Source organism: Rhododendron vialii, chromosome 5a, assembly GCF_030253575.1.
Source record: "Rhododendron vialii isolate Sample 1 chromosome 5a, ASM3025357v1".
Lineage (NCBI taxonomy): Eukaryota > Viridiplantae > Streptophyta > Magnoliopsida > Ericales > Ericaceae > Rhododendron > Rhododendron vialii.
The window spans coordinates 8,750,507-8,774,457 of record NC_080561.1 but is presented as its reverse complement, the minus strand read 5'-3'; the positions used below and the strand labels follow the sequence as shown (position 1 = coordinate 8,774,457).

General features: G+C 37.4%; 2 protein-coding genes across 2 annotated transcripts; one reads left to right on the top strand and one right to left on the bottom strand.

The window, feature by feature from the left end:
• Positions 1-13,332: 13,332 nt before the first annotated feature.
• LOC131326490 (BURP domain protein USPL1-like) lies at positions 13,333-16,951 on the top strand. The gene is made up of 2 exons (XM_058359285.1): positions 13,333-13,474; positions 15,912-16,951. The coding sequence occupies exons 1-2, from the start codon at positions 13,412-13,414 to the stop codon at positions 16,692-16,694; spliced, it is 846 nt and encodes a 281-aa protein (XP_058215268.1). The 5' UTR covers positions 13,333-13,411; the 3' UTR covers positions 16,695-16,951.
• A 5,376-nt stretch (positions 16,952-22,327) lies between these two features.
• Positions 22,328-23,697, bottom strand: LOC131326489 (transcription termination factor MTEF1, chloroplastic). The gene has a single exon (XM_058359284.1). It carries the CDS (start codon positions 23,242-23,244, stop codon positions 22,381-22,383), a length of 864 nt encoding a protein of 287 aa, XP_058215267.1. The 5' UTR covers positions 23,245-23,697; the 3' UTR covers positions 22,328-22,380.
• Positions 23,698-23,951: the final 254 nt, after the last annotated feature.

The following is a 23,951-nucleotide window of genomic DNA, read 5'->3' as shown; positions in this document are numbered from 1 at the left end:
CCTGCCCAATTAACCAACGCGTATCGATATGGTCCATAAGCCGTATCGATACGCAGAGCTTATCTCCAAAACTTCAGGCCAGCCTCCAAGACTTGGCACCCGACGGCTCCCAGCAACTTCCACAGCTTCACAGCACCTTATTTTCATTCTCTAAAAGTAAAGACTACATTTTAAACCTTTCTTTTACCTTTTCTTTACTTTAATTTATTTAATGAAAATAAGAAAGTACCCCCCATTTGGAAACAATGGCATTACCAGAATTTCAAGATTCCAATTAAATCAAAATGTCAACCCCCCACTTTTAGTGTAAAATGGAAATCTGCACATTTTTCGCAAGAGAAAATGGCTCAAAATATGACCTTGCTCTTCAAATAAAACCTTGTAACTTTGTAGTTACTCTTACAAAAATTCAAGGATCAATTACCGCCATTTTTAATCTCGAGAATCGATACTTTTTCTGAAAGTCATTTTTCCATACTTAGACAGATTTTAAGGGACCGACAGGGTCTTCGGATACTTGGAAGCACTTGGGCCATCCAAGGCGTTGAAATGCGCCTTATTTGCACGTTTTACCTGAAAACACTAAAAACAAACCTTACGTGCAATATCATTATAAAAGCTAAACAAACGCAAGTTAAAGCAACATAAAACGGGACTAGTCGCACCAAATATCTACAATATTAGGTGCGCATCAGAAACCCACACAAACCCACCTCCATTGTTACCTTCTCTACACATTATTGAGCTTGAATCTCGTGGGTCTTGCTTGGAGAATGAGTATTTTGGTAAGATTTCGGAGTCTAAGGCTTGCGTGAGCTCAATCTCTCTTGGGGTTTGCTCTCCAACTTCGAAGTAGGAATTTCTTGCTCTTTCTATATGCCTATGAGTTGATTTTGTGCTTTGATCGTACTTGAAATTGTTGGTTTGATTGTTGGAAGTAATTTTGAAAATCTGCAAAAAATTCGCTCGAATTGAGCTGGTAGGTATCGATACCCTTTGTGTTTAAAACCCACGTAATGATCAGGTATTGATACCATTCTCTTGGGTATCGATACCCTTGCGGTTGGAAAGATTTTGGGCAACTAGGTATCGATACATATCGATACCCTTGGCTTAAAGACAGTTTTGTTGCATTTCTTCCATACTTCGAGGCTTTGATTCCGGGCCCTTCCAACTCACTCCAAACCCTTTAAAATCAATCCTTATCATAATGAATCATACTTATTGAACCCATTGATCGTTCTCATTCCCGAGGCACTTATTAAGCTTAAATCATAGTATCTTTGTAAACGGAAAACATATTGTAAAGTGTTTATGAGTACTGAAGGTTGTATGAACATTATGATGGGTATAAATGGTAGATGGGAGCGGTATAATGACTTCAAGGATAAAGTAGAAACTTGTATCTTCACGACTTGTTGAACCTCTCGATTTTTCCTCGGTACACTTGCTACGGGATTCAAGTATAGGAACTAGTGGGTTGGGTACTTTAGAAACCGCTTGTAAGTAGCACATTGTGTCGGTGCAAAGATATACTTAGAGGTACGGTGAGCACATGTGTATTTGCTTACATGCGATGTGATTGATTGTTGGTCTTGTAATGCCATGTGATTGATTAAATGGCTTTTGGATTCGATTGAATAATTTAATGTTTGTGAAATGAAAACGTGGAATGAATGTGGATGACAAATGAACACACAAAGAACTTTCAGGGCTCTTTAATGAGTAAATACCTAGCAGGAGCTAAATGCATCATATGCTTTCAGGGCTCTTTAATAAGTAAATGTCTGACAGAAGCTAAATGCTCATATCATTTGTCTTCAGGGCTCGTCAACAAGTAAGTGTTTGGCAGGAGCTTCGGCTCAGAATCTTAACGACACATGATTGGTTTATGAAGTTAATGAGAGGATTTTGGTTTTGGTTAAAGAATTTTGACGAAAATCATCTGGTATTCTTGAGCGAATCAACGGTTTCCAGTATTTGGCCAGGCACAAATCAACGAATTTTGGTATTCAGTCTGAATCAACGGAGCTCAGCCTACAATGGTCTTGAGTTTTCTTTGAATTGTTTTGAAATCAAAAGGAAAGGTTTTGTAATGAAGGGATTTGATGATCATAAATGTGGACACGAGAAAGATTGTAGTATCGTACGAAAGGATAATAAGATGATTTAGAATTGGTTATAGACTGATGTGGATTGACGTGAGTTTATTAATGTATCTAGTCTGAGAAGTAAATGGTCAGTGACATTTATGCGAAGTCTAGAATCCTTTGACTATAGCATGTAGCTCGTTGGTAATCATTTGTTGGTGTATCTGTCAATATTCACTCATTCATGGTGCATTATTTAACACATTTCCATATAGTTTGTGCATAGAATTCTCTACTAGGCGCGTGGTTTGCTCAACCCTTCATTATTTCAGGTATAACACAGGGGCACAAGCATTAAGTGTTTGGAGTGCATGCGAACATCACTGTCAAAAGCTATTTTCAAGAGTTGTCCTAGTATTATTGTAAAATAAATCATATTGCACTGTATCATTTATTTTTGGAATGTTGTAACTGTTAAATAGGTTTGCTGAATTTGGGAACTGCAATGTCTTTTGGAGTATTATTTATATTATCGTGAGAATTTTGATTATCTAAAGTTATTATTATTTATGTTGAAAATCAAGGGCGTGACATTATTTCTCCATACTAACAACTTGTAATTATGCCATTTATTGTATAATGGTCAGTGATTTGTCTGATTAATGATGCTTCCTGAATCCTGTATAACACCGTTTTGATTTGTTTTTTAATGATGCTATGTCCTGTATAACACCGTTTTGATTCCATCCCACCAACCAAAACCTAGGCCACACTGTAAATTGGAGCTCCTTCCACAGTTAATTTTTTTTAATTTTCCCATCTAGTTAAAATTGTAACATTCTATTTATTTATTTCATGATTACTCATATGATTTTGCATGTAAATAAATTACACTATGCCTACTTAGTTGGGATGCCTGCTCTTGGTTGTGATGCCGGTTCCATTTCCCTTTAATCTTCTTTGTTGTCAAAAAAACGAAAATAAGTTACGCTCTCAAATTTAGGGGGGAAATAATCTAACTAGTTAGAGACATGATACTGATCTAAATTTGGCAATTTTGAATTCATCCCTGGTGTAATTTGATGATTTGAAAATGTTTATTTTTAGGGCACACTAAAAAGATCAACTATGCTAAAAATTCATGTTGATTGGATATCATTAAGTGTTATTTTTTTTAACAATTTACCATGAAAAAATAGAATGACGCATTGAATACGTCAGAGTAACTTATTTCACAAAAATATATATATTTTTTGAATAATTGTAGATTGATACATGATAATTGTTGATTTTTGACATTGTTGTGGTTCTCGATGAGCTTCACAAAATGGACTTTGATTGAGTTGGGGGTTGCACCAATGCACAATGGGGTGCACCATGGTGAGGCTCCCGTGAGATCTCACTCTCACGATCTAAATCATTCATCTTACAAAGTTTGCCGACCACATCATTGTTTAAAAATCAAGTTGATAGGGTATCACTAGCCACATAGTCAAATAACATATGTGCTTGAAAACGGGTGTCATGTAGTATTATGATTCAAAAAAATGAAATGCAAGACAAATCTATCTCAATCATATGTTCAAAATGCCCGATTAACTTGTGTCTTTGAACAAACAAAGTGCTAAAAACTCTATAATTTGATCACTTCAAATAGAGATGATGATATCTCGAAGGGCCTCACCGAGATGCACTACGGGAGCGTAGTGCATCTGGAAACCCCGAGTCCGAACCCAAAAGTCAAACTGTATCAATCTAGAGGAGCTAAACAATCTCCACACTAGATATGTTGCACATGCACCCACGTATTTTGAGAGAACTCTCACCAAGACATGTGATTTTGGTGATTCCAAAACAAAAAAAAAAAGGTCAAAGTGGTGCCATGTGACACCAACGGATTAATTTGGAACGCTTTATAGCTTATGTTTTAACTTAATTACCTCATGAAAAGTCAAACCTTCCTTTCTCCTCTTAATGTGAGTTGACTTTTCTAGTTGGTCATCTTTTTGAATTACATGACTTTCTACTTATGTCCATTTCCAATACAGAAAGATGCGGCTCACCAATTGATGCCTCCAAAAGTAGATCATATCCCTAGTTTTCTAAAGTCAAAATGACAAAAACATGAATTGATATGCAAAAGTCAAAATGACAAAAATATGAACTTATATGCAAAAGTCAAAATGATAAAAATATGAACCAAAATGCAAAGTCAAAATGAATCCAGTAGCTGTACTGTTGATTATCAGCCTGCACTGCATGCAGGGTAGGGAGTAGGGACCAATATATATATATATATATATATATATATATATATAGTACGTTCAAGAATCAAAACCAGTTGACAAAAACCAATAGCAATGCATTAGTAAGTAAGTATGTATGTATGTGTGTGTATATATATATATATTTGTATATATTATACGCACACATAGAAATGTGTGCACTGGGAGGGGACAAAATATGGACAAGCAAAAGCAGTATCTTTTAATTTATTGGTGGGACAGACTACATGATCCTAATATAGGGTAATGTTTAGTTGCTGGTTTTTTTTTTTTTTTTAATTTTTAGTTTTGGCCCTTAATTTTTCCTTCATGCATGCACGCGCGGTATCTTTACGGTTGGAACGAAGTTCTGTCAAATGAGATTATGAGTGGAGTGATAATCAAGTGGTAGGTACCATGTAATTAATTTGAAAAAGCTATAGGTACCGTCATACTAATGCTGTTTGTAGGGAAATCGTACCGACGGCTGCGCCGGGCCGTCTCCAGCCACCGGACGGCCGATCCGATCCATCAAAAAATTCTAAAAAAAAAAACCGAGGGGCCCTACGCGAGAATTAACGGCATCCGATGTGTGTAGGATACTTGATCTAAATACCTTATTTTACATATATACATATATACACGAAAAGTAGGGTATTTAGATCAAGCACCCTACACACGTCTAATGCCGTTGATTCCCGCGTAAGGCTCCTCGGTTTGTTTTTTTTTTGAATTTTTGGACAGATCGGATCGGCCGTTCGGTGGCCGGAGATGGCCCGACGCGGCCGTCGGTACGATTTCCCTACGAACGGCATCGGTAAATATAGCAGGACTCTAATTAATTCCACGCGTTTGACGGTAGTTCAAATTCCTCACTAATAATGCTAGCTTTGTTGAGCAAAATGAAAAAAAGGGCGCAGCCAGCATTTTTTGATAGTAGGGTGACCCAAAATTTACATGACATGTAAGAAAGATAAAATTATAAAATGTTGGTGTTTTAGTGGGGTCAAAATCCTGGTATTTGAGCATTTCAGGTATTTTAGTGGGGTTAAAATGGTAATATATATATATATGCATCTAAATACGTGGGCTAACGTGACCCAATTTGTATCTAAGTGGTTCTATATCAATTTGTACTAGTAACTTCTGATGTCTCCAGACGGTGATGTTAAACTACCTAGCTCCAACTACTTTAATTATTGTGAGCTTTCATCAAGGCTTACGACTATCAAATACATGACAAGTCATGATTTTAAACCTCAAAGGATCGATATGTAAGTGGTCTCGTACCAATCTGTACTAGTAACTTTTGACATCTCCTGATGAAAATGTTAAGCTACCAAGCTCCAACTACTTTAATTATTGTGAGCTTTCATCAGGGCTTACAACTATCTTATATATGACAAGTGATAATGATTTTAAATCACAAGGGATCGATATCAGCACAAGTGGATTAACAATTTTAAACCCCAAGGGATCGATATCAGTAGAGGTGGATCTACCTAAGGACCAAGGGATAAAATGTCAATATACATTTAAATCATGACCCCATTTGTATCTAAGTGTTCTGTCCCTGTTTATAACTACTACTAGTAACTTCTGACCGTCTCCAGATTGTGATATATATTAAGTTGCCTAGCTTGAACTAATTTAATTATTGTGAGCTTTGATTAGGTATTACGACCCTTATATATATATATATATATATATGACAAGTCATGATAATAACCCCAATGGATTGATTTATTAGTAACTTCTAACGTCTTCAGATTGTGAAATTAAGTTGCCCAGCTAGATCAAACTAATTTAATTATAGTGAACTTTGATTAGGGCTTACGACTCTTACATATACGACAAGTCAAGATTTTAAACATCAAGGGATCGATATCAGCAAGGGTAGATCCACCTAGGGCACGTGAACCCCCTAGAATTTCTGACACTTATAGTTCTTTTACTCCGATGCTAATAGTATCTCCATTTAACCACAAAAAATCTTAAATTGTTTTAGACTTCCTAGTCTCCTAAATTATGACAACCATGGCCATAGAGGTAAATTGCAAAATATACAATTAATGAAACCCATTGGAAAGATATGTATTTCCTATTCTACTAATGAATATATATATTCTTTCTTTACGACTTAAATTGTTTGACTTCCTAGTCTCCTAAATTATGACAACCCATGGCCATAGAGGTAAATTGCAAAATATACAATTAATGAAACCCATTGGAAAGATATGTATTTCCTATTCTACTAATGAATATATATATCCTTTCTTTACGAACTCAGGGTGGATGCTGCGCAGAGTACTGTGCGGCTACCGGCGCAGCCTTGCCAGCATCGGTCCGACGATCGAAAACGTCCACTGCGTAGAGCTTGTCGAGTACTACAAGTGTACCAAAAATCAACTCGATCAAATATCATTAAGTGCCTCATCGAAATATAACTTGAAAATAATGGATTCAATGGTTTTGATCCAGTGTTTCATATCCATTAGGATTCATTTTTTTTCAAGTTATATGTATTCCGATGAGGCACTTAACAATATTTGATCGAGTTAATTTTTAGTACACTTGTAGTACTCAATGAGCTCTACGCAGTGGACGTCTCTGATCGTCGTCAAACCGATGCCGGCAAGGCCGCGTCGGCAGCTGTGCAGCACGGAGCTGCACAGCACCCACCCCGAGTACTTTCGTTACACTTTTGTACTTGGTCACGGATATCTAATTCGCATCTTGTGCTTTATAGGAGAGAAAAATACAGTCAAAATCATGATGAGTAGGTGCCCCTCCTGAGTTAAATTCTGGATCTACCACTAGATGTCAGATTAATGATTAAGTATTTCTCCATGCACTATCTGTAAGAGCTGCCTAAGTGCTTAGCTCTGGAAATCAATATCCTTGTTTTAAAACCTTGATGCTTGGTTCTATCCATCTCGATGGTCCCCATATCGAGTTTATATGGGAGGATGGATTTTTTATGTATTTGAAAGATTAGTTAGGGCAAGATCTGGACACCGTACGTAGCTGGTACAAAGAAAAAAAAAATTATTCATTTTCACAGAAAGAATAAAGAATGGCAGCCAGTAGAGTACTTTGTTTTTTATTTTGCTTTCCCCATCATCAATTTACTGTGTAATTAATCCAGGCTTTGAAATTTTTTGGGTCAAATGTTTGAATACATTAGACTCAATGCATGAATTTGAACTGAGGAAAATAATATTCCCAGTTAAAAGTAGAAGCCCGAAGTAACTGTACTGTCGTAGACTATAGAGGGACGTAGCAGGGCGGAACTACATGTAAGGGTGGGTGCACGGAAATCCCCCGCTTTGGCTATTATGCTTGCATACACGTATTTTTAGTGCAAAAATTTAGTAAGATTTTAAAAAATTGCCCCTACTATACCCATCCGCCCTCCCAAACCCCATAACCTCGTGATATATATGAACTAGTGTAGCAAGATTCTTAGTTGAACTTTTAATTTCCGTCACCTACCATTTGAAAATCCTAGTTCCACCACCGGGAAGTGCAACAATACACACCTCTTATTTGGGTGTGTATCGTATGCACCCTTATTAAAATACACCAAAATGTTATGAATCCCAAAATGTTACGAATCTATTGCTAAAAGTTACGAATCATATTGTTGAAAAGTTACGAATTTTTAGTAGAAAAGTTACGATACGAAATAAAATGTTATGAATGACCGGTCCTACAAGTAATTTTTTATGAGGTGGCACAATATGAACCACACAATAGGTGCATATGGTACACACCTTAAAGGGGTGTGTATTGAAGACTTTCCCTCCACCACCGGGAGGTAGGATTGATCTTTCTTTCGTACTCCATGTTTGTTAACTATCACGGGGGAGAGAGACTTTGCATATAAGTTATTAATTGTGTCGCGGGTTTTTCCTAGATCAGTTATCTTCCCAGTACCATGTCATGTGGTGCTAATTGACAAGATTCTTGGTTGACATAACATTCTTATTTGTCATTCATCAAAATCAGGAAACTAATAACTTAAAAAATTGCTTTTGGGCTATGACTTCTATATATAATACTAGGATTTTTGTGATGAGCAAAGATTAGAGTTGCAATAAAATGGGGGACGTGACAAGTTGCAAAAATACACACCCAGGAGTTGCCTAAGTGGTTCGGACGGATGCTCGACTTTGAGAGTACTTTTCAAAGTCTGGGGTTTAATTCCCTACAGGGTGAGTACCTTGCAGTAAGTGGAGAGCCGTGACTAATGTGGCTGCACTAACTCTCCCAGAGATTTGGATTGCGCAGTCGGGTCCATTTAATAATTTGGCTGTAGGACTGTTCTTTTGTTAAGGAAAAAAAGTTGCAATAAAATGAAGATTTATCAATATATACGAACGTACATGCATGAGAGGGACTTGTAAAAAGAGAATTGAAAGAAAGAGATGGCTAATCTGATATTATTCTTTTTGGAATCTCAAAGGTTCATCGTGAAGCAGCTCAACTGGCGAATGATCTATCGAAGCAGGTAGTAGATGTCCTTAATTATCCCTGTCCTTTTTCTCTCTCTTTTTTCGTTTGACTGTTATATGTGTCTCAGCCAGTTTACATATTCGCACTTTAACTAATTTTCTTCGGTTAAAGGTAGAACATTCACGTCGAAATTAGAAAATTCATAAAATTTTATTTTTTTGTTGCCTAACCTCAGAAACGAACCCAAGTCAATTGTATTAAAGCATCTCCAACCCATCTCTAAAAGTCCAAAATAGATAATGGATGTGACATATTGAATGTAAATGTTGTAATTTATTCCCACTTTTTTGTACTTTATGAGAGAATCTAGGAGGAGCCCATCGTATTAGAGATTTTGTTTCCAAAATGGGAGTAGGATTTCCATGTTTGGAGAACCAAAGGCAATTTAAAAACCCAAATATCTAAAAAGTATGATGAGTTTCTCATAGACTCTCTCAAAAAGTGCAAAAATAAATAAATAAATAAATTACAAAATTTCCCTCCAATATGTCACATCCATTCTTCATTTTGAACTTTTAGTGATGGATTGGAAATGCTCTTAAAAACAAACTCAGCAATCTTTGGGGTTATCTCTTTGTCTAGTAACAAGATAATTATGTTTCAGCAGTACGTTACAATTTTAGGATACTACAGTACTAATATTTAGTCTTCCCCTTAATGTAGCTTTTATCAAGTTTTAATAAATTTTATTGCCCGACAAAAAAAAATTTCAGGATAAAGTTGCCTCCATGGCCTCACACACCACACATTTACTGGAATTTGATATGATAAGTCATTAGCAAACTTCCTCTTCAGTGATGACATTACTAGTTTTAACAAATATTATATGTATAGCCAGAAAAAAAAATTCAGTGCCGAGCGGGTACCACGTAGTGCCCGCTCGCGCATCCGAACCGTCCATTTTATTTTTGAATGGCTCTGATTTGGAGAGAGAAAATGAGAGAAAAAGTGTTGGGGTGAGAGGAGAGAAAGGGTTTTAATCCGAACTGTCCAAAAGTGTATTTGGCAGCTCGGATTCGTCGAGCGGGTATCACGTGGGATATACCCGCTTGGCACTGAAGAATCTCTCGTATAGGCATATCAAAGATCGACGAATGCTATCAGGCTTAGGTAATCTACAATCCTCACGTATTGCGCGATCGATGCACATAAAATTGATTTATAATTAAAGGCTTCGATAAAGAATGCCGTTTCGTTCAAACATTTTAGGATTTGGATTTAATTTGTCCATATACGATAGCCTTGTTTTTTTTTTTCCTTTTTTTCCCGGAAAAGGAGTTCGAAATATTATTAATTTGCTGAAAGGCCGAAAGCCTTTGGGCTGTAAATGAATTGAGCCATTCGCGAACTGTTCGAGACTCGGTTCAGTAAGAGCTCGTTCGAGTTCGATTCGTCTGTTAAACGAACTGAACCTGAACCTCAATTCTAGGCTCGTTCCGTAAATGAGCCGAACCTGAGCCTACCGGTATTCGGCTCGGTTAGGTTCGCGAACCTATACTTAAATTTAATTAATAATTCAATAGGGCTCTATTTATAAATGTAAAGAATTTTAAGGTTGTATATATAATTCAATACTTATTTTTCTCTCAAATTCTATACGATCAATGAGAGAGTTTGGGTTCGCTTCAGTTTAATGAGCTGAGCCGAATCAAATTTGAGTCTTGATGAGCTCAATTCGAGCTTTGATTCGGCTCGGTTCGATTCATTTGAGTTTAACGAGCCAAACTCGAGCCAAGATGTTCAAGTTCAAATCGAACCCGAGCCGAACTCGAGCCAAATTAGTATCTTAACGAACCCAACCGAGCCGAACCGAGCCTTGAAAAATTTTAACGAGCCGAACTTGAGCCAAGTTGTTCAGGCTCGAATCGAACTCGAGCCGAACTCATACCTTAACGAACCCGAGCCGAACTTAACAGGGTTCGGCTCGATTCGGTTCGTTTACAGCCCTTCAAAGCCTGAGTTTAAATTTTCCCGAAAAAGGAGTTCGATATGAAATTCCATTCCATATTGGGATATGAGTGATTGATGTTCAATCGGAAAATTCTAACACCACACACATTTACACACACATTCACATATTCATACTCACAATAAGGGTGGGGCTCATACACACTGGGTGTGTAGCGTGTGCGGGCTCCACCTTTATTGTACATGTGGGTGTGTAAATGAGTGCATGTGGTTGTAGAATGATTGTATATTTTCCTTTAATAAATGTCCAATTGAAAAGGTCAGTGCATGCGTAAAATGTGATAAATCTTCCATTTTGCCTTTTTTAGTAAATTCCTTTTTGAAAAGTTGCATGGTGAGAGAGAGTGCATGAAATGATTATATCTCCATAAAGGGTAATTGTGAAAAGAGAAATGCTACATACACTACACCAAACCACTACACGTCTATACCATCTACTACATTCTTTGTAGAGCCCACTCAGGATTTCACAAAAATACAAAAAAAAATATCCAAAAAATTTAAAATAATGTTTTATGAGACCCTGTAAAAAATCAGCTCTAAAATATTATTTTAAAATTTATGAATATTTTTATGTATTTTTTGTGAGACCCAAAATGAACCCCACAAAAATGTAGTAGTTTAGTGTAGTGTACCTAGACTTATTGTTGTGTGAAAAATAGTAATGTCTGAAATGTAATGATGATGTTTTATAAATAGTTGGATTTACGAAAATGAACATTTAAAAATGGATGGAGAGAGTAATAATAAGACGTGCAAAAATTAATGCACCTTAAGGAAATGAAGATTTGTGTCTTTTTCTAGCGAACATCGTAATTGGAGTATGAAATGATTGTGATTAAGAACAATTTTACGTTCGATGGGTAAGAGTCATTTAAAGTCGAAGCAAAACCATATTTGGTTGACTCTAAAAGAGTTGATAACATTTAAAAAGTTATTTGGCCTTGGAAGAAGCAAATTCTTAAAAATCTCATGACATAAACACAGTAGACTCCACATGAACTCTAACACAAAATGGAGCAGTTTTGGGCTTTTGGCCCGTTTGATGTATTTAACCTTTGATTGGTTTCTCTTCTCCTATTTCTGGATTTTTTGTAATCGTCGTATCTTTTCAATGATTAATAAAAATCTTTCTTTTGTCGAGAAAAAAAATGGAGCAAGTGTCTTTCCTTTCTTTTCCTTTTTTTTGTTTTTTTGTTTTTTTGTCTTTCCTTTCCTTTCTTATCGAGTTATTAATATATTTCTTTTTGCTAATAGAAAAAACTCTAACACAATATGTGTCGCATCAAATATTAGATATGTATGGTATTTTTTGACCCTGTTCAGTTTGGATTTTAAGAAAAATTTTAAAGTATAATAAGTGGAGAAAGAAAAGTAGAAAAAAATTATTGACAATCGTGCATATAAATTTTGAGTAGTCCAAATGAATAAACCCAAATATGCTTATAATCTTCACGGGTGATGAAGTGGTACAATATCATTCTTCTTTATTGTTTGACAATATTATTTAATTACACAAGAGAATAAAGTACATGATGGTAAGGCAAAAGTCAACAATGCATTGTCAACATGTGAAGTGAGTTAAATACAGTATATACTATTATTGATGCTTTTTAGGAAATCTATCTTGTGCTCACCGTTAATTAATTACCCCAGTACCAAAAGTCAGTGATTACAAAAAAATGCCCCCTCACATGTATGCGAGACGTGTGGTTGGGATTCGGGAACAGTAAGTATGTTGACACAAACAACGCCCACATAGATCACACATAGATCTGTTTGTGGGGCCTACTCTGAATTTCACACAAATAATCCAAACCGTTCATTAAATGTAAAATATTTTTTCAAGGGCCTCCGTGAAAAATCAGCTTATTCCGATACTCATAGGTGCTTGATTAATCATCTAACTTTTCATTATCGAGAAATCCAAATGAAAAGTTAAATGATTAAATTGAGCATTTATAAGTATCGGATTGATCCAATTTTTTGGAAGCGGCCCTTGAAAAAATGTTTTACATGTAATGAACGACTCGGATTATTTCTGTGGAACCTGTAGTGGGCCCCACAACAAATCGTTGCACAAAATCTGTGCGCTTTTGCGGTGTGTAGAATTACTGGGTTGGGAAGTAGTTCCTAGGATTGTTACTGCATATTTGTTGTAAACCAAATGTACTCCGGGTTGTGCCGGGCTCATTTTGGGGTCTTGCAAAAATGATTGGGAGCCACTCAATTTGTTTAAAATGATTTTGTAAAAATCCGTGAAAAAAATCAGCTCATTTGGATATCGTTAAAGGCTTAATCAATTTTTTGTTCAGTTTCGTGATCAAGCTCCAATCTGTATTTGACCGAGCTAATTTTTGATAGGTATCCTTACAAAAACATTTTAAACAAATTCCATCAATTGTGTAGAATTCCGAAATGGATTCCACGCAACCCCGGTGTACAACAAATGATATGTGTACTAATAGTCGGACTGTTGAGATTATTGCTTTGCCCTATCCCTTTATTGCGTAGACAGCAGGGACAAAAACCCAATTAGTAGAAGGGTTTGTCTGGAGAAGAGAAAGAAACATGGGTTCTTTGTTTACTTCTTGGAGCTGCAGTTTCCTCGTCTACGTTTTGCTAGTTTCCCAGGTAATCAACTGCTCTCCCTCTCTCTCTCTCTCTCTCTCTCTCAGTATACACTGTTTTCGACAAAGGCAACGCTACGACCATCCGAAAGAATGGTTTCAAAGAGCGCTACCGGTCATGGTGCGATCGGGTAGGGATGACACACTTTCATATAGTTGAAATAGGCTGGTTTTTTTTTCCTCAGCAAAAGAGATTTCATTAATCTTTGAAAATGATTATAAAGATTAAACAGGTCTCAGACACACAGACAGAATGCCATCTGAGAACCAACCCAAAGGACGCGGTAGTGATTTATCAAAAATGAATTTTTGATGAGAGAAACCTGTTGAGCTCGCCTAGATCAATTACAACAGGTCATGAGTGACGGCGGTCTAAACAACCGCTGATACACATGTGATAATTCGGTCTCGCGAGTAAATCGAGATGTAACAATAGTAGAAGAGTGTCAAAAATCGGGTCCGTAGCAGCCATAAGCTTAGCTAGCTAGCGACCGTTTTTTAAAACCTTGATCTTCTTCTTCTTTATCGGGAAAAGAAGAATTTAATTTGTCAATTTACTTTTTTGATCTTATAAGTTTTTGTTTAATTTACTTTGTTGCAAAACACAATTTCAGCCTAAGCCCCCAAATAGATCTAGTTTTAATTCACTAATTAACAACTAAACAGTTTTTTCCAAAACTGCTTGGATTTTAATTTAGTGCTCTACTTTTTATATGTTTTTGGGTAGAGGAGTTTTATTTAGAGCTCATTTTTCTCCCCGAAATAATCAGATCCCATAAAGGGCCGGTATTGATTTCCCCCACCGTCACTTTGTTCTTTTACAAGTTTTGAATTTTATTTTATTCTCTGCACAATTCTCAATAAGTTTATGTATCTATCTCTCTCCACTTATTACCATTCATTATATCAAATTTATTCAGTCCAACTTGTAGTACTAATATATATTGTCACAAACACATCATATAAACATGGAAAAATCATCAATATACACCCCTATTTATGAGAAATATTAGGCCTATATTTGTTACAACTTATTTTGGTGAATGTTATGCAACTTTATAAGTGTTTTGCCTACCGTGGTAAAATTACGACTCTTTATATATGATGAAATTAATGTTACACAAAAGGGGTACTGTTTAATTTGTAGCTTGACCCAAACTATAAACATTATTAAAACTTGCTAATTTATTTGTTTTAGGAGTTTCGAGAAAATAATGAAGATAAAAGTGGAAAATTGGAACCAATATCAGCAGGAATTAAAAAAACTTATCAACAACTTTTTTATAAGCAAATTTTATCAACAATTTTAATTTGTCTGCGCGGAATTATGCACCATACATGTTTAGCAAATACTTTATTGAGCTTCCAAATTTACAAATTGTGTTTATCGGAAACAAATAGGTATATCGCGAGAGCAGAGTTTGATAGTACTGTACACTAATTGCTGTCGTGAATCCAAATTTTAGTATTTTTTGTATATTAGGGGTACTTATGACTTGTCTTGTAGCATAGCACATCCCCGACACAACTTTGTTTCTTTCTATATCATAGTAATTGCACCCAAGCGCATACACAAGCGGGTGCTCGGTGTCCAAATGCTCCTACACAACTCCAAATATTCAATCAAATCGTATATTTCTAGTTTTGCTCGGTGGTTGTTTCGTTTTAGGTTGTTTTGTTTTGGTCGTGGAAATCGATTGATAATAGGGAGAAATAGAGGTGTAGTCCTTTGCGAAGTCTCGGTGGATTTATTTTGTGTCTACTTGGCTTTTTGGCTTTTTGGGTGATTGATGATGGTGGTTTTTGCATAGGGTATGAGGATCGTTTGAGTTTTTGGATGTTTTAGGTTGAGCTTATGTGGTTTTGTTATGGTGTTCAGTTGGCGTTTTGCCATTTTTTAGGTTTTGGGTGGCTTTTTGCCGATATGGCATTGATCCTTTTAATCTTTGTAATCTTTTATGATGTTTTAGGTTGAGCTTATGTGGTTTTGTTATGGTGTTCAGTTGGCGTCTTGCCATTTTTTAGGTTTTGGGTGGTTTTTTGCCAGTATGCCTTTGATCCTTTTAGTTGGCGACGATGTATGCAAATAGCCAAACACCATCTTGTCTCTTTCATAAGCCAAGCGTGTAGTAGTATGATGTTATAGAATCTACTTTATGTTATTAATACGAAAATACATTCTCCTTTGGGCCTCGTTAATCACAAATTCTCCGTCTCTCACTAACGGCATGCAACGATGAACATAAACCTTACACGTTCGATAAATAGCATAAATCGATGTTTTTTTGCACCATTGTGTTGTTTGGTGATCTCTCTCTCTCTCTCTCTCTCTCTCTCTCTCTCTCTCTCTCTCTCTCTCTCTCTCTCTCTCATTGTATTTTTCTGGATCTGAATTAGGGTTTCCCGAATCTAACACTCTTTTGATTTCATTACATGTACAGTACGCCCCCACCCATAGCTGGAATTTCCAAAGCATGCCTAAACAAGTACTACATGCGCATGGTGAACGTCCATCATCCTCCATGGACCCTTCCCTCAATGTTTTCTTCACAAAGAACGACCTAAGACTAGGAAAAAGAATTCCCATCTATTTCTCATCAAAAGACCTTTCCACCTCCCCTCGTCTGCTTCCCAGAGAGGAATCCAATTCGATCCCTTTCTCACTCTCCCAACTCCCGGAGCTCTTGGATTTCTTCTCCTTCCCCAAACAGTCCCCGCAAGCCAAGGCCATGGAGTACACTCTCTCCCAGTGCAAGTCGGATCCCCTCGCGGGGGAAACCAAATTCTGCGCCGATTCCCTCGAATCCATGCTCGATTCCGCCCAGGGCTTCTTCGGAGCGGAAACCGAATTCCGTGTCCTGACCACCAAGTACCTGTCCGAGCACACCGCCCTCCTGCAAAACTACACCGTTTTGGAGGTCCCAAGGAAGGTGGAAACCCCGAAAATGGTGGCGTGCCATTCAATGCCTTACCCTTACGCGGTGTTCTACTGCCACGGCCAGGAGGGCGGCCGCGAGCTGTTCGAGCTGTCGCTGGGGGGCGACAACGGAGAGAGGGTGGAAGCTGTGGGCGTTTGCCACGCGGACACGTCTCGCTGGGACCCGGACCACGCGGCGTTTCGCGTGCTCAGGACGCGGCCGGGAGAGTCTCCGGTGTGCCATTTCTTCCCTGCTGATAATGTCATTTGGGTTGCATCTCCTACCGTTATCAAGTTGGTTTTCTGAGTATTGATTTCATGCTCATGTCAAAACTCAAAACCCTAGTTCTGCAGACTGTATTGAAGCGCAGGAGGGTAAAATAAATAAATAAATAAATTGCAGGAGGGTCACATGGCCTTCCCGTGCCTAAGGTAGATTTGCTCCTGCCTACAGTCTAGTAATCTAGGTGTGCTTGCATATGAAGTGAAGTGCTAATCTAATGTATGAAAAATGGGCACGTATTGTGATATGATTGTCTCATTTCAATACTACTTGTTTTAATATGTTGTAAGTCGTCCAATGCCGAGGCTTGATACGGTCCATGAAGATAAAACATGAAAGATAAATGAAGGATACGGATTCAACATACTGTAAATTTGAGTCCTTTATATTTTTTTTCTTTCATGTGCACTTTCTTGTTTTGTTTTCATGTATCCTAACGATTTTGTCCGCTGTTTTCCCCACTGTTTCTGTATTATCACGTTGAAGTCATTTGGAAACAAGCTGGGTGGCCACATAGTTTTCTGCTGCGATGCTTCGTTTTGGTTAGGTTTTTTCTACAGTCGGCGCATTTTTTTCTGTTGGGTTTTGAGATTTGGTGGTGTTTTGGGTTTGGGTGTTTTTTCCTTTGTTCTTGTTTGTTTGGTTGGCGTCTTGCTTTTCTGCCTTTATGAGTCTTGGGTGGCACTTGCGTTGTGCCCTTAGTACATTTATTTTTTGTATTTTTTTTTCAAAAATTAATAAATTTCTTTCGTCGAGAAAAAAAAATTGGTCGTTCAGGGCTCATTCTTCTTAACTTTTTTTTTCTTTATTGGGTTGTGTGTTTTGTTCAATTTTTGTTAGATTTGTCTGATATATTTTCGATTAATCATCCGTCACGACACGACGAGTTTTAAAAGTAAAAAATTATAACCAATAGCAAGAACAAATTCACTAAAGACAAAAAATGTATCAAACAGCTATTTATTTTTATTTATTTTTGGTCAAGCGGACAGCTATTTATTTTTGTCAAAAGTGTTGTCGTATATGAACTTTTTTCAACATCGGTCCACATTTTTATACTTTTCTGATTCCTCTCGTTGAGACAAATGATTAATTCTAAAAATTACAACGAGAAGCTGAACAAAAAGTTACAAAAAATTAAAAATTAAAAAAACCAAAAAAATTTCTTGACAAAAAATTAAGTTCACAAGAATGCAACCTCAATGTAAAAAACTTGATGCAAAAATCCCACTAATGTAACGTTGTAATCTAGGTGTTCCAGCTGCATCTCCCACTTGGTTACTTAGATTTTGACTCCGGCCGGTATGATCATACTCCCCTGTATGATCCGTTGCACATTCAGCTGTAAGATCAATTTTAGCATTTTATGCGTCTATTTTGCCCCAAAAAAAAAATGTAACTGTTCGACGAGTAATTGGCCAATAAAATTTTGAAATTGTTTCAAATTTTTGAATGACAAATTAAGCGTTGGCATAGGAAGCAACCCTTGTGCCCCAAGGTCCAAACGCAGCATTAATCCTGGGTTGCTTTTTATTTAGAGATTAATTCTTTACACTGTCGATGTAAACATTTGTTTTCTTCAAATCAATCATGTCGCCATATTTTATTAATTAGGATCACTATTTTACAACGTGGGACAATGTAATTGATTTGGTGGAAATAAATGTTTACGCCGACGGTGTAAAGAATTTATTCTCTTTTATTTCTCAAGGTTTCTGTTGGTAACAGATAAAATTATCTATCTCCTATTCAATAATTCAACTCCAAACTACAAATACCAAATAATTAGAGTATCTCAAATGGTAATTCAGTATTCTTCGCATTATATTAGAACAACAAAAACTGCACTTTATGAAAATTTGGTACAAACTTCCCGCACTAATGAATACTACTAGTACGTTGGATGTTCAAAAAGAATATATAAGAAAGCACAAGAATTGAAATAGATAGTCCGTATTGGTATAAGATCTATTCCTATGTTCCAAAATTAATTATAACCCTTTATGATAAAATAATCAGAAAAATAAGATCTTTGCACTGATTTAAACGGATTGAAAATTGGAATACTTAATATTTTTTAACTACATTTTTAAATATATAAACCATTTCTCTTCATTTGGTTTTATGGTTCTCTTAGGGCTCTTCAACGAGAGCTCTAAAACTAAAAATTAATTATGACTCTTTAGGATAAAATGATCAGAAAAATAAGATCTTTGCATCGGTTCAAACAGATTAAAAATTGGAATACCTAATTTTTAACTATATTTTTAAATATATAAACCATCTAACAAATTAAGTATTTCAATTTTTAATCCATTTGAACCGATGCATAGACTTTATTTTTCTGATCATTTTATCCTAAAGGATCATAATTAGTTTTTAGCTCAAAGGCTCTTCAACAAGAACCCTAAGAGAACCATAAAACCAAATGAAGAGAAAGGTTCCTATTTTTGCCGGTTCAACACCCAAAACGACGTCGTAGAGGCTGGGACCCACGTTCAGTGGAAGTTCATCGCTTTTGGAGTCGGTGGACGTAGCATTATTGTTGGTAGAAACATACGGGTGATTAATTCGTCCCCCACAGGACCCGCGACATATTTGAAATTCTTATGATTACACGGTAGCAAATTAGCAGTAGCAACAAAAATTGGTAAAAAAAAAAAAAAAAACACATGTGCGCAGATAAGAACCACAAATTGATGCATCACAGAGACTATATATAAAGCTAAGAGATTCCGAATTCGAGCTAGTGGAGCAACATTGACGATCGTGTTGAGAAGAATTGTTGTGCAGCAGGCTCTCAAAGGACCCAACCGCAACCCGAAGATCATTGATGTTCATGATATTGAGAAAATAATCAAACCAAACAAACAAAACGAATAGGAGAGACCAAGAATTGGTATTTTTCCTACTTATATTGGTATTTTACTTGTATTAGTATATTCCAATTTTTGTAAGTACATTAACACGGACAATTTCCTTTCTGGATAGATGAGGTTTCTGGGCGTAAACGAAGGGGATGAGCTGAGCTGAGCCAGCTGACTTTTCACACTTCACAAAGATTTCTTTCTTCAACGAACCCAATGCCTACCATGATTATCCCAACCGCTTATATCTTAGATCCCGCAGAGATGAATATTTTCAAAAACGATATCAATTGGCACATAAACGAATTGTTTCAAATAGATAATGCGCGTGTCGGCATCCCCATTAACCGTCAATTTTAACTACTCTTTCCCGTGTGTAATGATATGTAATCAAGTTGGTTTTTCACGAAAATATTCTTCATCCCGTAGAATCCTACGGGATGAGCAGTTTACATCCTTATGTTACACGAGTAAAGCATAAACCAAAATCTACAATAAGCTTACATCCTGATGCTTCTTACTTTAAATAGTAGCTTGGAATTTGTTCGCGAATACCAAATTAATCTTATCTTGTTTGCTAGTCAAATGTCCTATCTCTCTTAATTAAAAAGGCAACTTCCCAAATGTTCTTTTCGATTACTCAGTAACCGGTTCAACAGGACTGATCGATCAATCAGGGATTAATCTCACTAACTACTAGCGAAGATTCAATTGAAGTTTGTTACCAATTTTCTGATTTCTATCCAATCGACGGGAAACTATTTCGTGACTTTGCTGGAATGTAGGGTGTAAAAAGTGGAGTTTGGTTTCTTGGCCTGTTGGCGTTGTTTGTCGTTGTTCTGAAAACTGTCACGATCTCAAGCATAAATAGCCCCTCCTAAGTTTGAATTTGAATCTTCCCCCCAATTCAGGATGACGGTTTCCTTTCACGCCTCTGTAAATAACTTCCATAGAGAAATCATACAGATAACTGCCATGAAAAAGCATGAAAACACGTTGCATAACTACTCCCCTAATCATAGGACAACTGGAAACACTCTCTTTTGCCACCTGTAATTTAATCGTCAAAGACAACGACCAATAGCAATCAATCGACAGAAGAAATGAACTTTATATTTAATTAATCTGTTAAACATTATTATGGCTTAATAATAATCAAATTAATTAATCCAATCATAAGTCCCATTAATTTTCCAATAGTACTCTCTTATTTATACCACGTGTCACTCTATCGACGGGGAATATAAAAATCACAGACATGAAGCAAACAAAATCCAAGCCTCATATTGGATTGGCAGCACACAAGTGAGAGTCGAACTCCAAACTAAATACTCTTGAGGCCTTGGTTGCTATGTGTATATATACCGTTGTACCAACCCGTGGTAAAAATACCCACCATATGGTGAAGCATTTCTTGTTCGAAACTATTGTATCATGGTGCATATGCAGGGCCGGCCCCGAGGTAAGCCCTGCAAGCCTTCGGGCTTGGGCAACCCCGGGCTGGGGCAACCCAAAAAAAAATAAAGTTAGATATAAATAAAAAAGTGTTTCCTATACTAGTGCGCGGCAGATGCGTGGTTTTGCTGGTCTCTACAAGTTGTGTAAGCTTTGGGAGCGGCGAGTTCGATTCCCAGGTGGCCCTCCATCCTCTATTTCCTTGGTTACTTTTTTTTGTTTTCTTTCCGATTCACAATAATATGAAAATTATCTTTTTTTCTCCATTTTTTTTCTACCTCTTTTAATTTTATTTTCCTCTCAATCCACAATATTGCCGAAAATAAATTACTTTGATGGAAATTTTCGATTTAACAAACACAAGAGTGATGTATAAGTGATATGTTCTTACATTTGATTAAACAATTGAAATAAATTAAGCAAGCTGACACAATTTTTATTTTTAAGTTCGAACTACCATTTCACAACAAAGATTGACTATGATCTCAATTGAAAATGAGGCGCCGTTCCACTAAGAGCATTTTTGGCGCGCTTTTTTTTTAAAACTTTTTATACTTTTTGGGACAGGCCATTCTCCCAGCATATATCAATTAAAAAGTCTAAAAAGCCACAAAAAAAAGTAGGCGGAACAGGCCCCGAATTCTTGAATAAGTAATATACAAGGACTCAATTAAAATTTTGCTTCAAAAAATGCAAGGGAAGTTGTTTTCTTTGAATCAGATCATGCTAAACATAAAGCACTATAACCAAGGTTAACATTTTGATGTTATTCAAGCTAATAGAACAATGTAATTTTGAATTTTTTTTGAACTTGTATGTTTTTTTATATTTTGTATGTGATTTAATAGTAAGTGGGCAACAAAGCATAAGTTTGGACTAGGGCAACCCAAATATCGGGGCCGGCACTGTGCATATGAATTCGCCAACATGAGGTAATTAACCATGTCATGTCTCTTTTAAGAAAGACAAACAAGTAAAGAGCGGCTAGATGTTTCTTGTCAGCAGTTTAAGCAAAACCAACCAATTTGCAAGTTTAGCACATTCCAAACGTCTGTGATGGAATGGAAGAAGGGATCAGATTCTCTCCCGTCCAAATTTTGGACAGCAGGAAAGAGTCTGAATCTGAAACAAACATAACTTGCTCACAAAATATCTACGGGGACTAACATATATATCCGGTGTCATCGCTCTAGCGGACAAGCCCGTTACCTTTACCATTGCGTTGTGAAGTTCTGGGTTCGACTTGATAAAACAACAGCGTAATCTAGCAAACATACTACTACCATTTTCCCCCGGATTTTTTTATTTTTTATTTTGAACCACCCAAAAAATATATAGACCAACAAAAAGGAAGTAGAAAAATTAAAGGAAATATACAAATACCAATCTCACTTCCACTTAGCATAAAACTTCTCATCACCCCACCACAACATTTTCTTCAAAGGAACCACAACGTCCCTCCGTTTCAAATGCAAATGCCTAGGCACAATCCTCTTCTCCAAGCTATACCCAAAATACTGGGGAAGCCCCTTCACTTCTTCAACCCCATCCCTCTTCATCTCCCTCACCAAATACTCAAACTTGGGCCTCAAATTATTCTCCACGCTATACCCGAAAATTGCCGGGAATCGTGCGCAAACCGTAGCCGATTCGTCCCGCGTAAGTCCTACGCTCATCAGAAACCCAACCCTCTCTTCGAGCTTGTCGATGCGCGTGTTCAGCAGGTGCGCGTTCAGAGAACTCGGCGCATTTAGCTTCTTCAGGCCAAGTTCTCGGAGATACGAAACCGTCGGTCTCAAGCAGAATTCGACGTTGGAATTCAGGATCTGGGGGCACTTGAGGATTAGCCCGTGGGATTCTTCGATCGAGGCGGATAGATCCGCGGCCAGGAAAGCGAAGACGGATTCGATCTGGGAGTGGGGGAGCCGGGAGGGGGAGAAGAGGTCGGGGCAGAGGAAGGCGAGGCGGGGGAAGTCGGGGTCGGAGAAGCCCTTGGATTTGAGGAGATCTACGGTGGACAGGATCTGGGTTAAGGTTTCTGGGGGAGGGGAGATTAGGGACTTGGTTTCGGGGTTGAGTATTTTGAGGGTTTGGAGGTAGCGGAGGTTTTCGCGGTGGGAGATACGGAACCGGAGGAGGTGCTGCGGAGGAGAGAGAGAGTGGTGGTGGTGGGACTGTGGAGTGTTGGTGGGAGGAGAGAGAGAGCAGATTGTTGTAGGGTTGGGGTGGTTGGGGAGGGAGAGGAGGAGCATTTTGGTGTTTACGGCGGGAAAGGTAACTAACTAGATGAGGTGAGTATTTGTGGTCGTTATGATGTTGGTATGGGCTTAAAAAGGATAGGGTGAGACCAAAAATAAATCAATAAATAAATAATTACTCCTACATTTTATATACAAGGACAGTGGAATTATAATCATTTTCCTTATGTTTCTTTATATTTGTTTGTTTGTTTTGACAAGAATTTCGGGAATTTTAAGATTAATTGTGGTGTGGTTATTTTGAATAGCCGAATGGATAACTCCAACCGTCCCTCCCTCTCCCTGAGCTGACCTACAAAAAGAATAACCGTTAGTGCCACCCAGAGGGTACTCTGCCTGAGTTAATCGTTGAAGAAGAGGAGAGTGAGTAATCCTTGAAGAGGGGGAAAAGAGTACAGTAAGATTTGAGATGTAAGAACGAATTTGGCCACCCAAGGATTTACATATTTATCACTGGGACTTTATAGACGGTTGGTCCTCGCTCTCCAAGTCTTTTGTGCTAGGCACGAGTGCCTGACGTCTCAGGTAATAGCTTTGGCTACTGACGTCATGGATGACGATCGGTGAACGCGGCCACACACATCCTCGTAAACGACCCTAGTCACAGCCTGGTGAGTCACCCAATCAAGTGGGGTCTTCCTTCGGCAAAAATGCTACAATCACACCCATTTACACACATGGTCGTGTAAATGGGTGTACAT

Coding starts and splice junctions, on each gene's coding strand:
- LOC131326490 (XM_058359285.1), top strand. CDS start 13,412: ATGGGTTCTTTGTTTACTTCTTGGAGCTGCAGTTTCCTCGTCTACGTT. Junction 13,475..15,911: donor ACGTTTTGCTAGTTTCCCAG/GTAATCAACTGC, acceptor TTACATGTACAG/TACGCCCCCACCCATAGCTG.
- LOC131326489 (XM_058359284.1), bottom strand. CDS start 23,244: ATGCTCCTCCTCTCCCTCCCCAACCACCCCAACCCTACAACAATCTGC.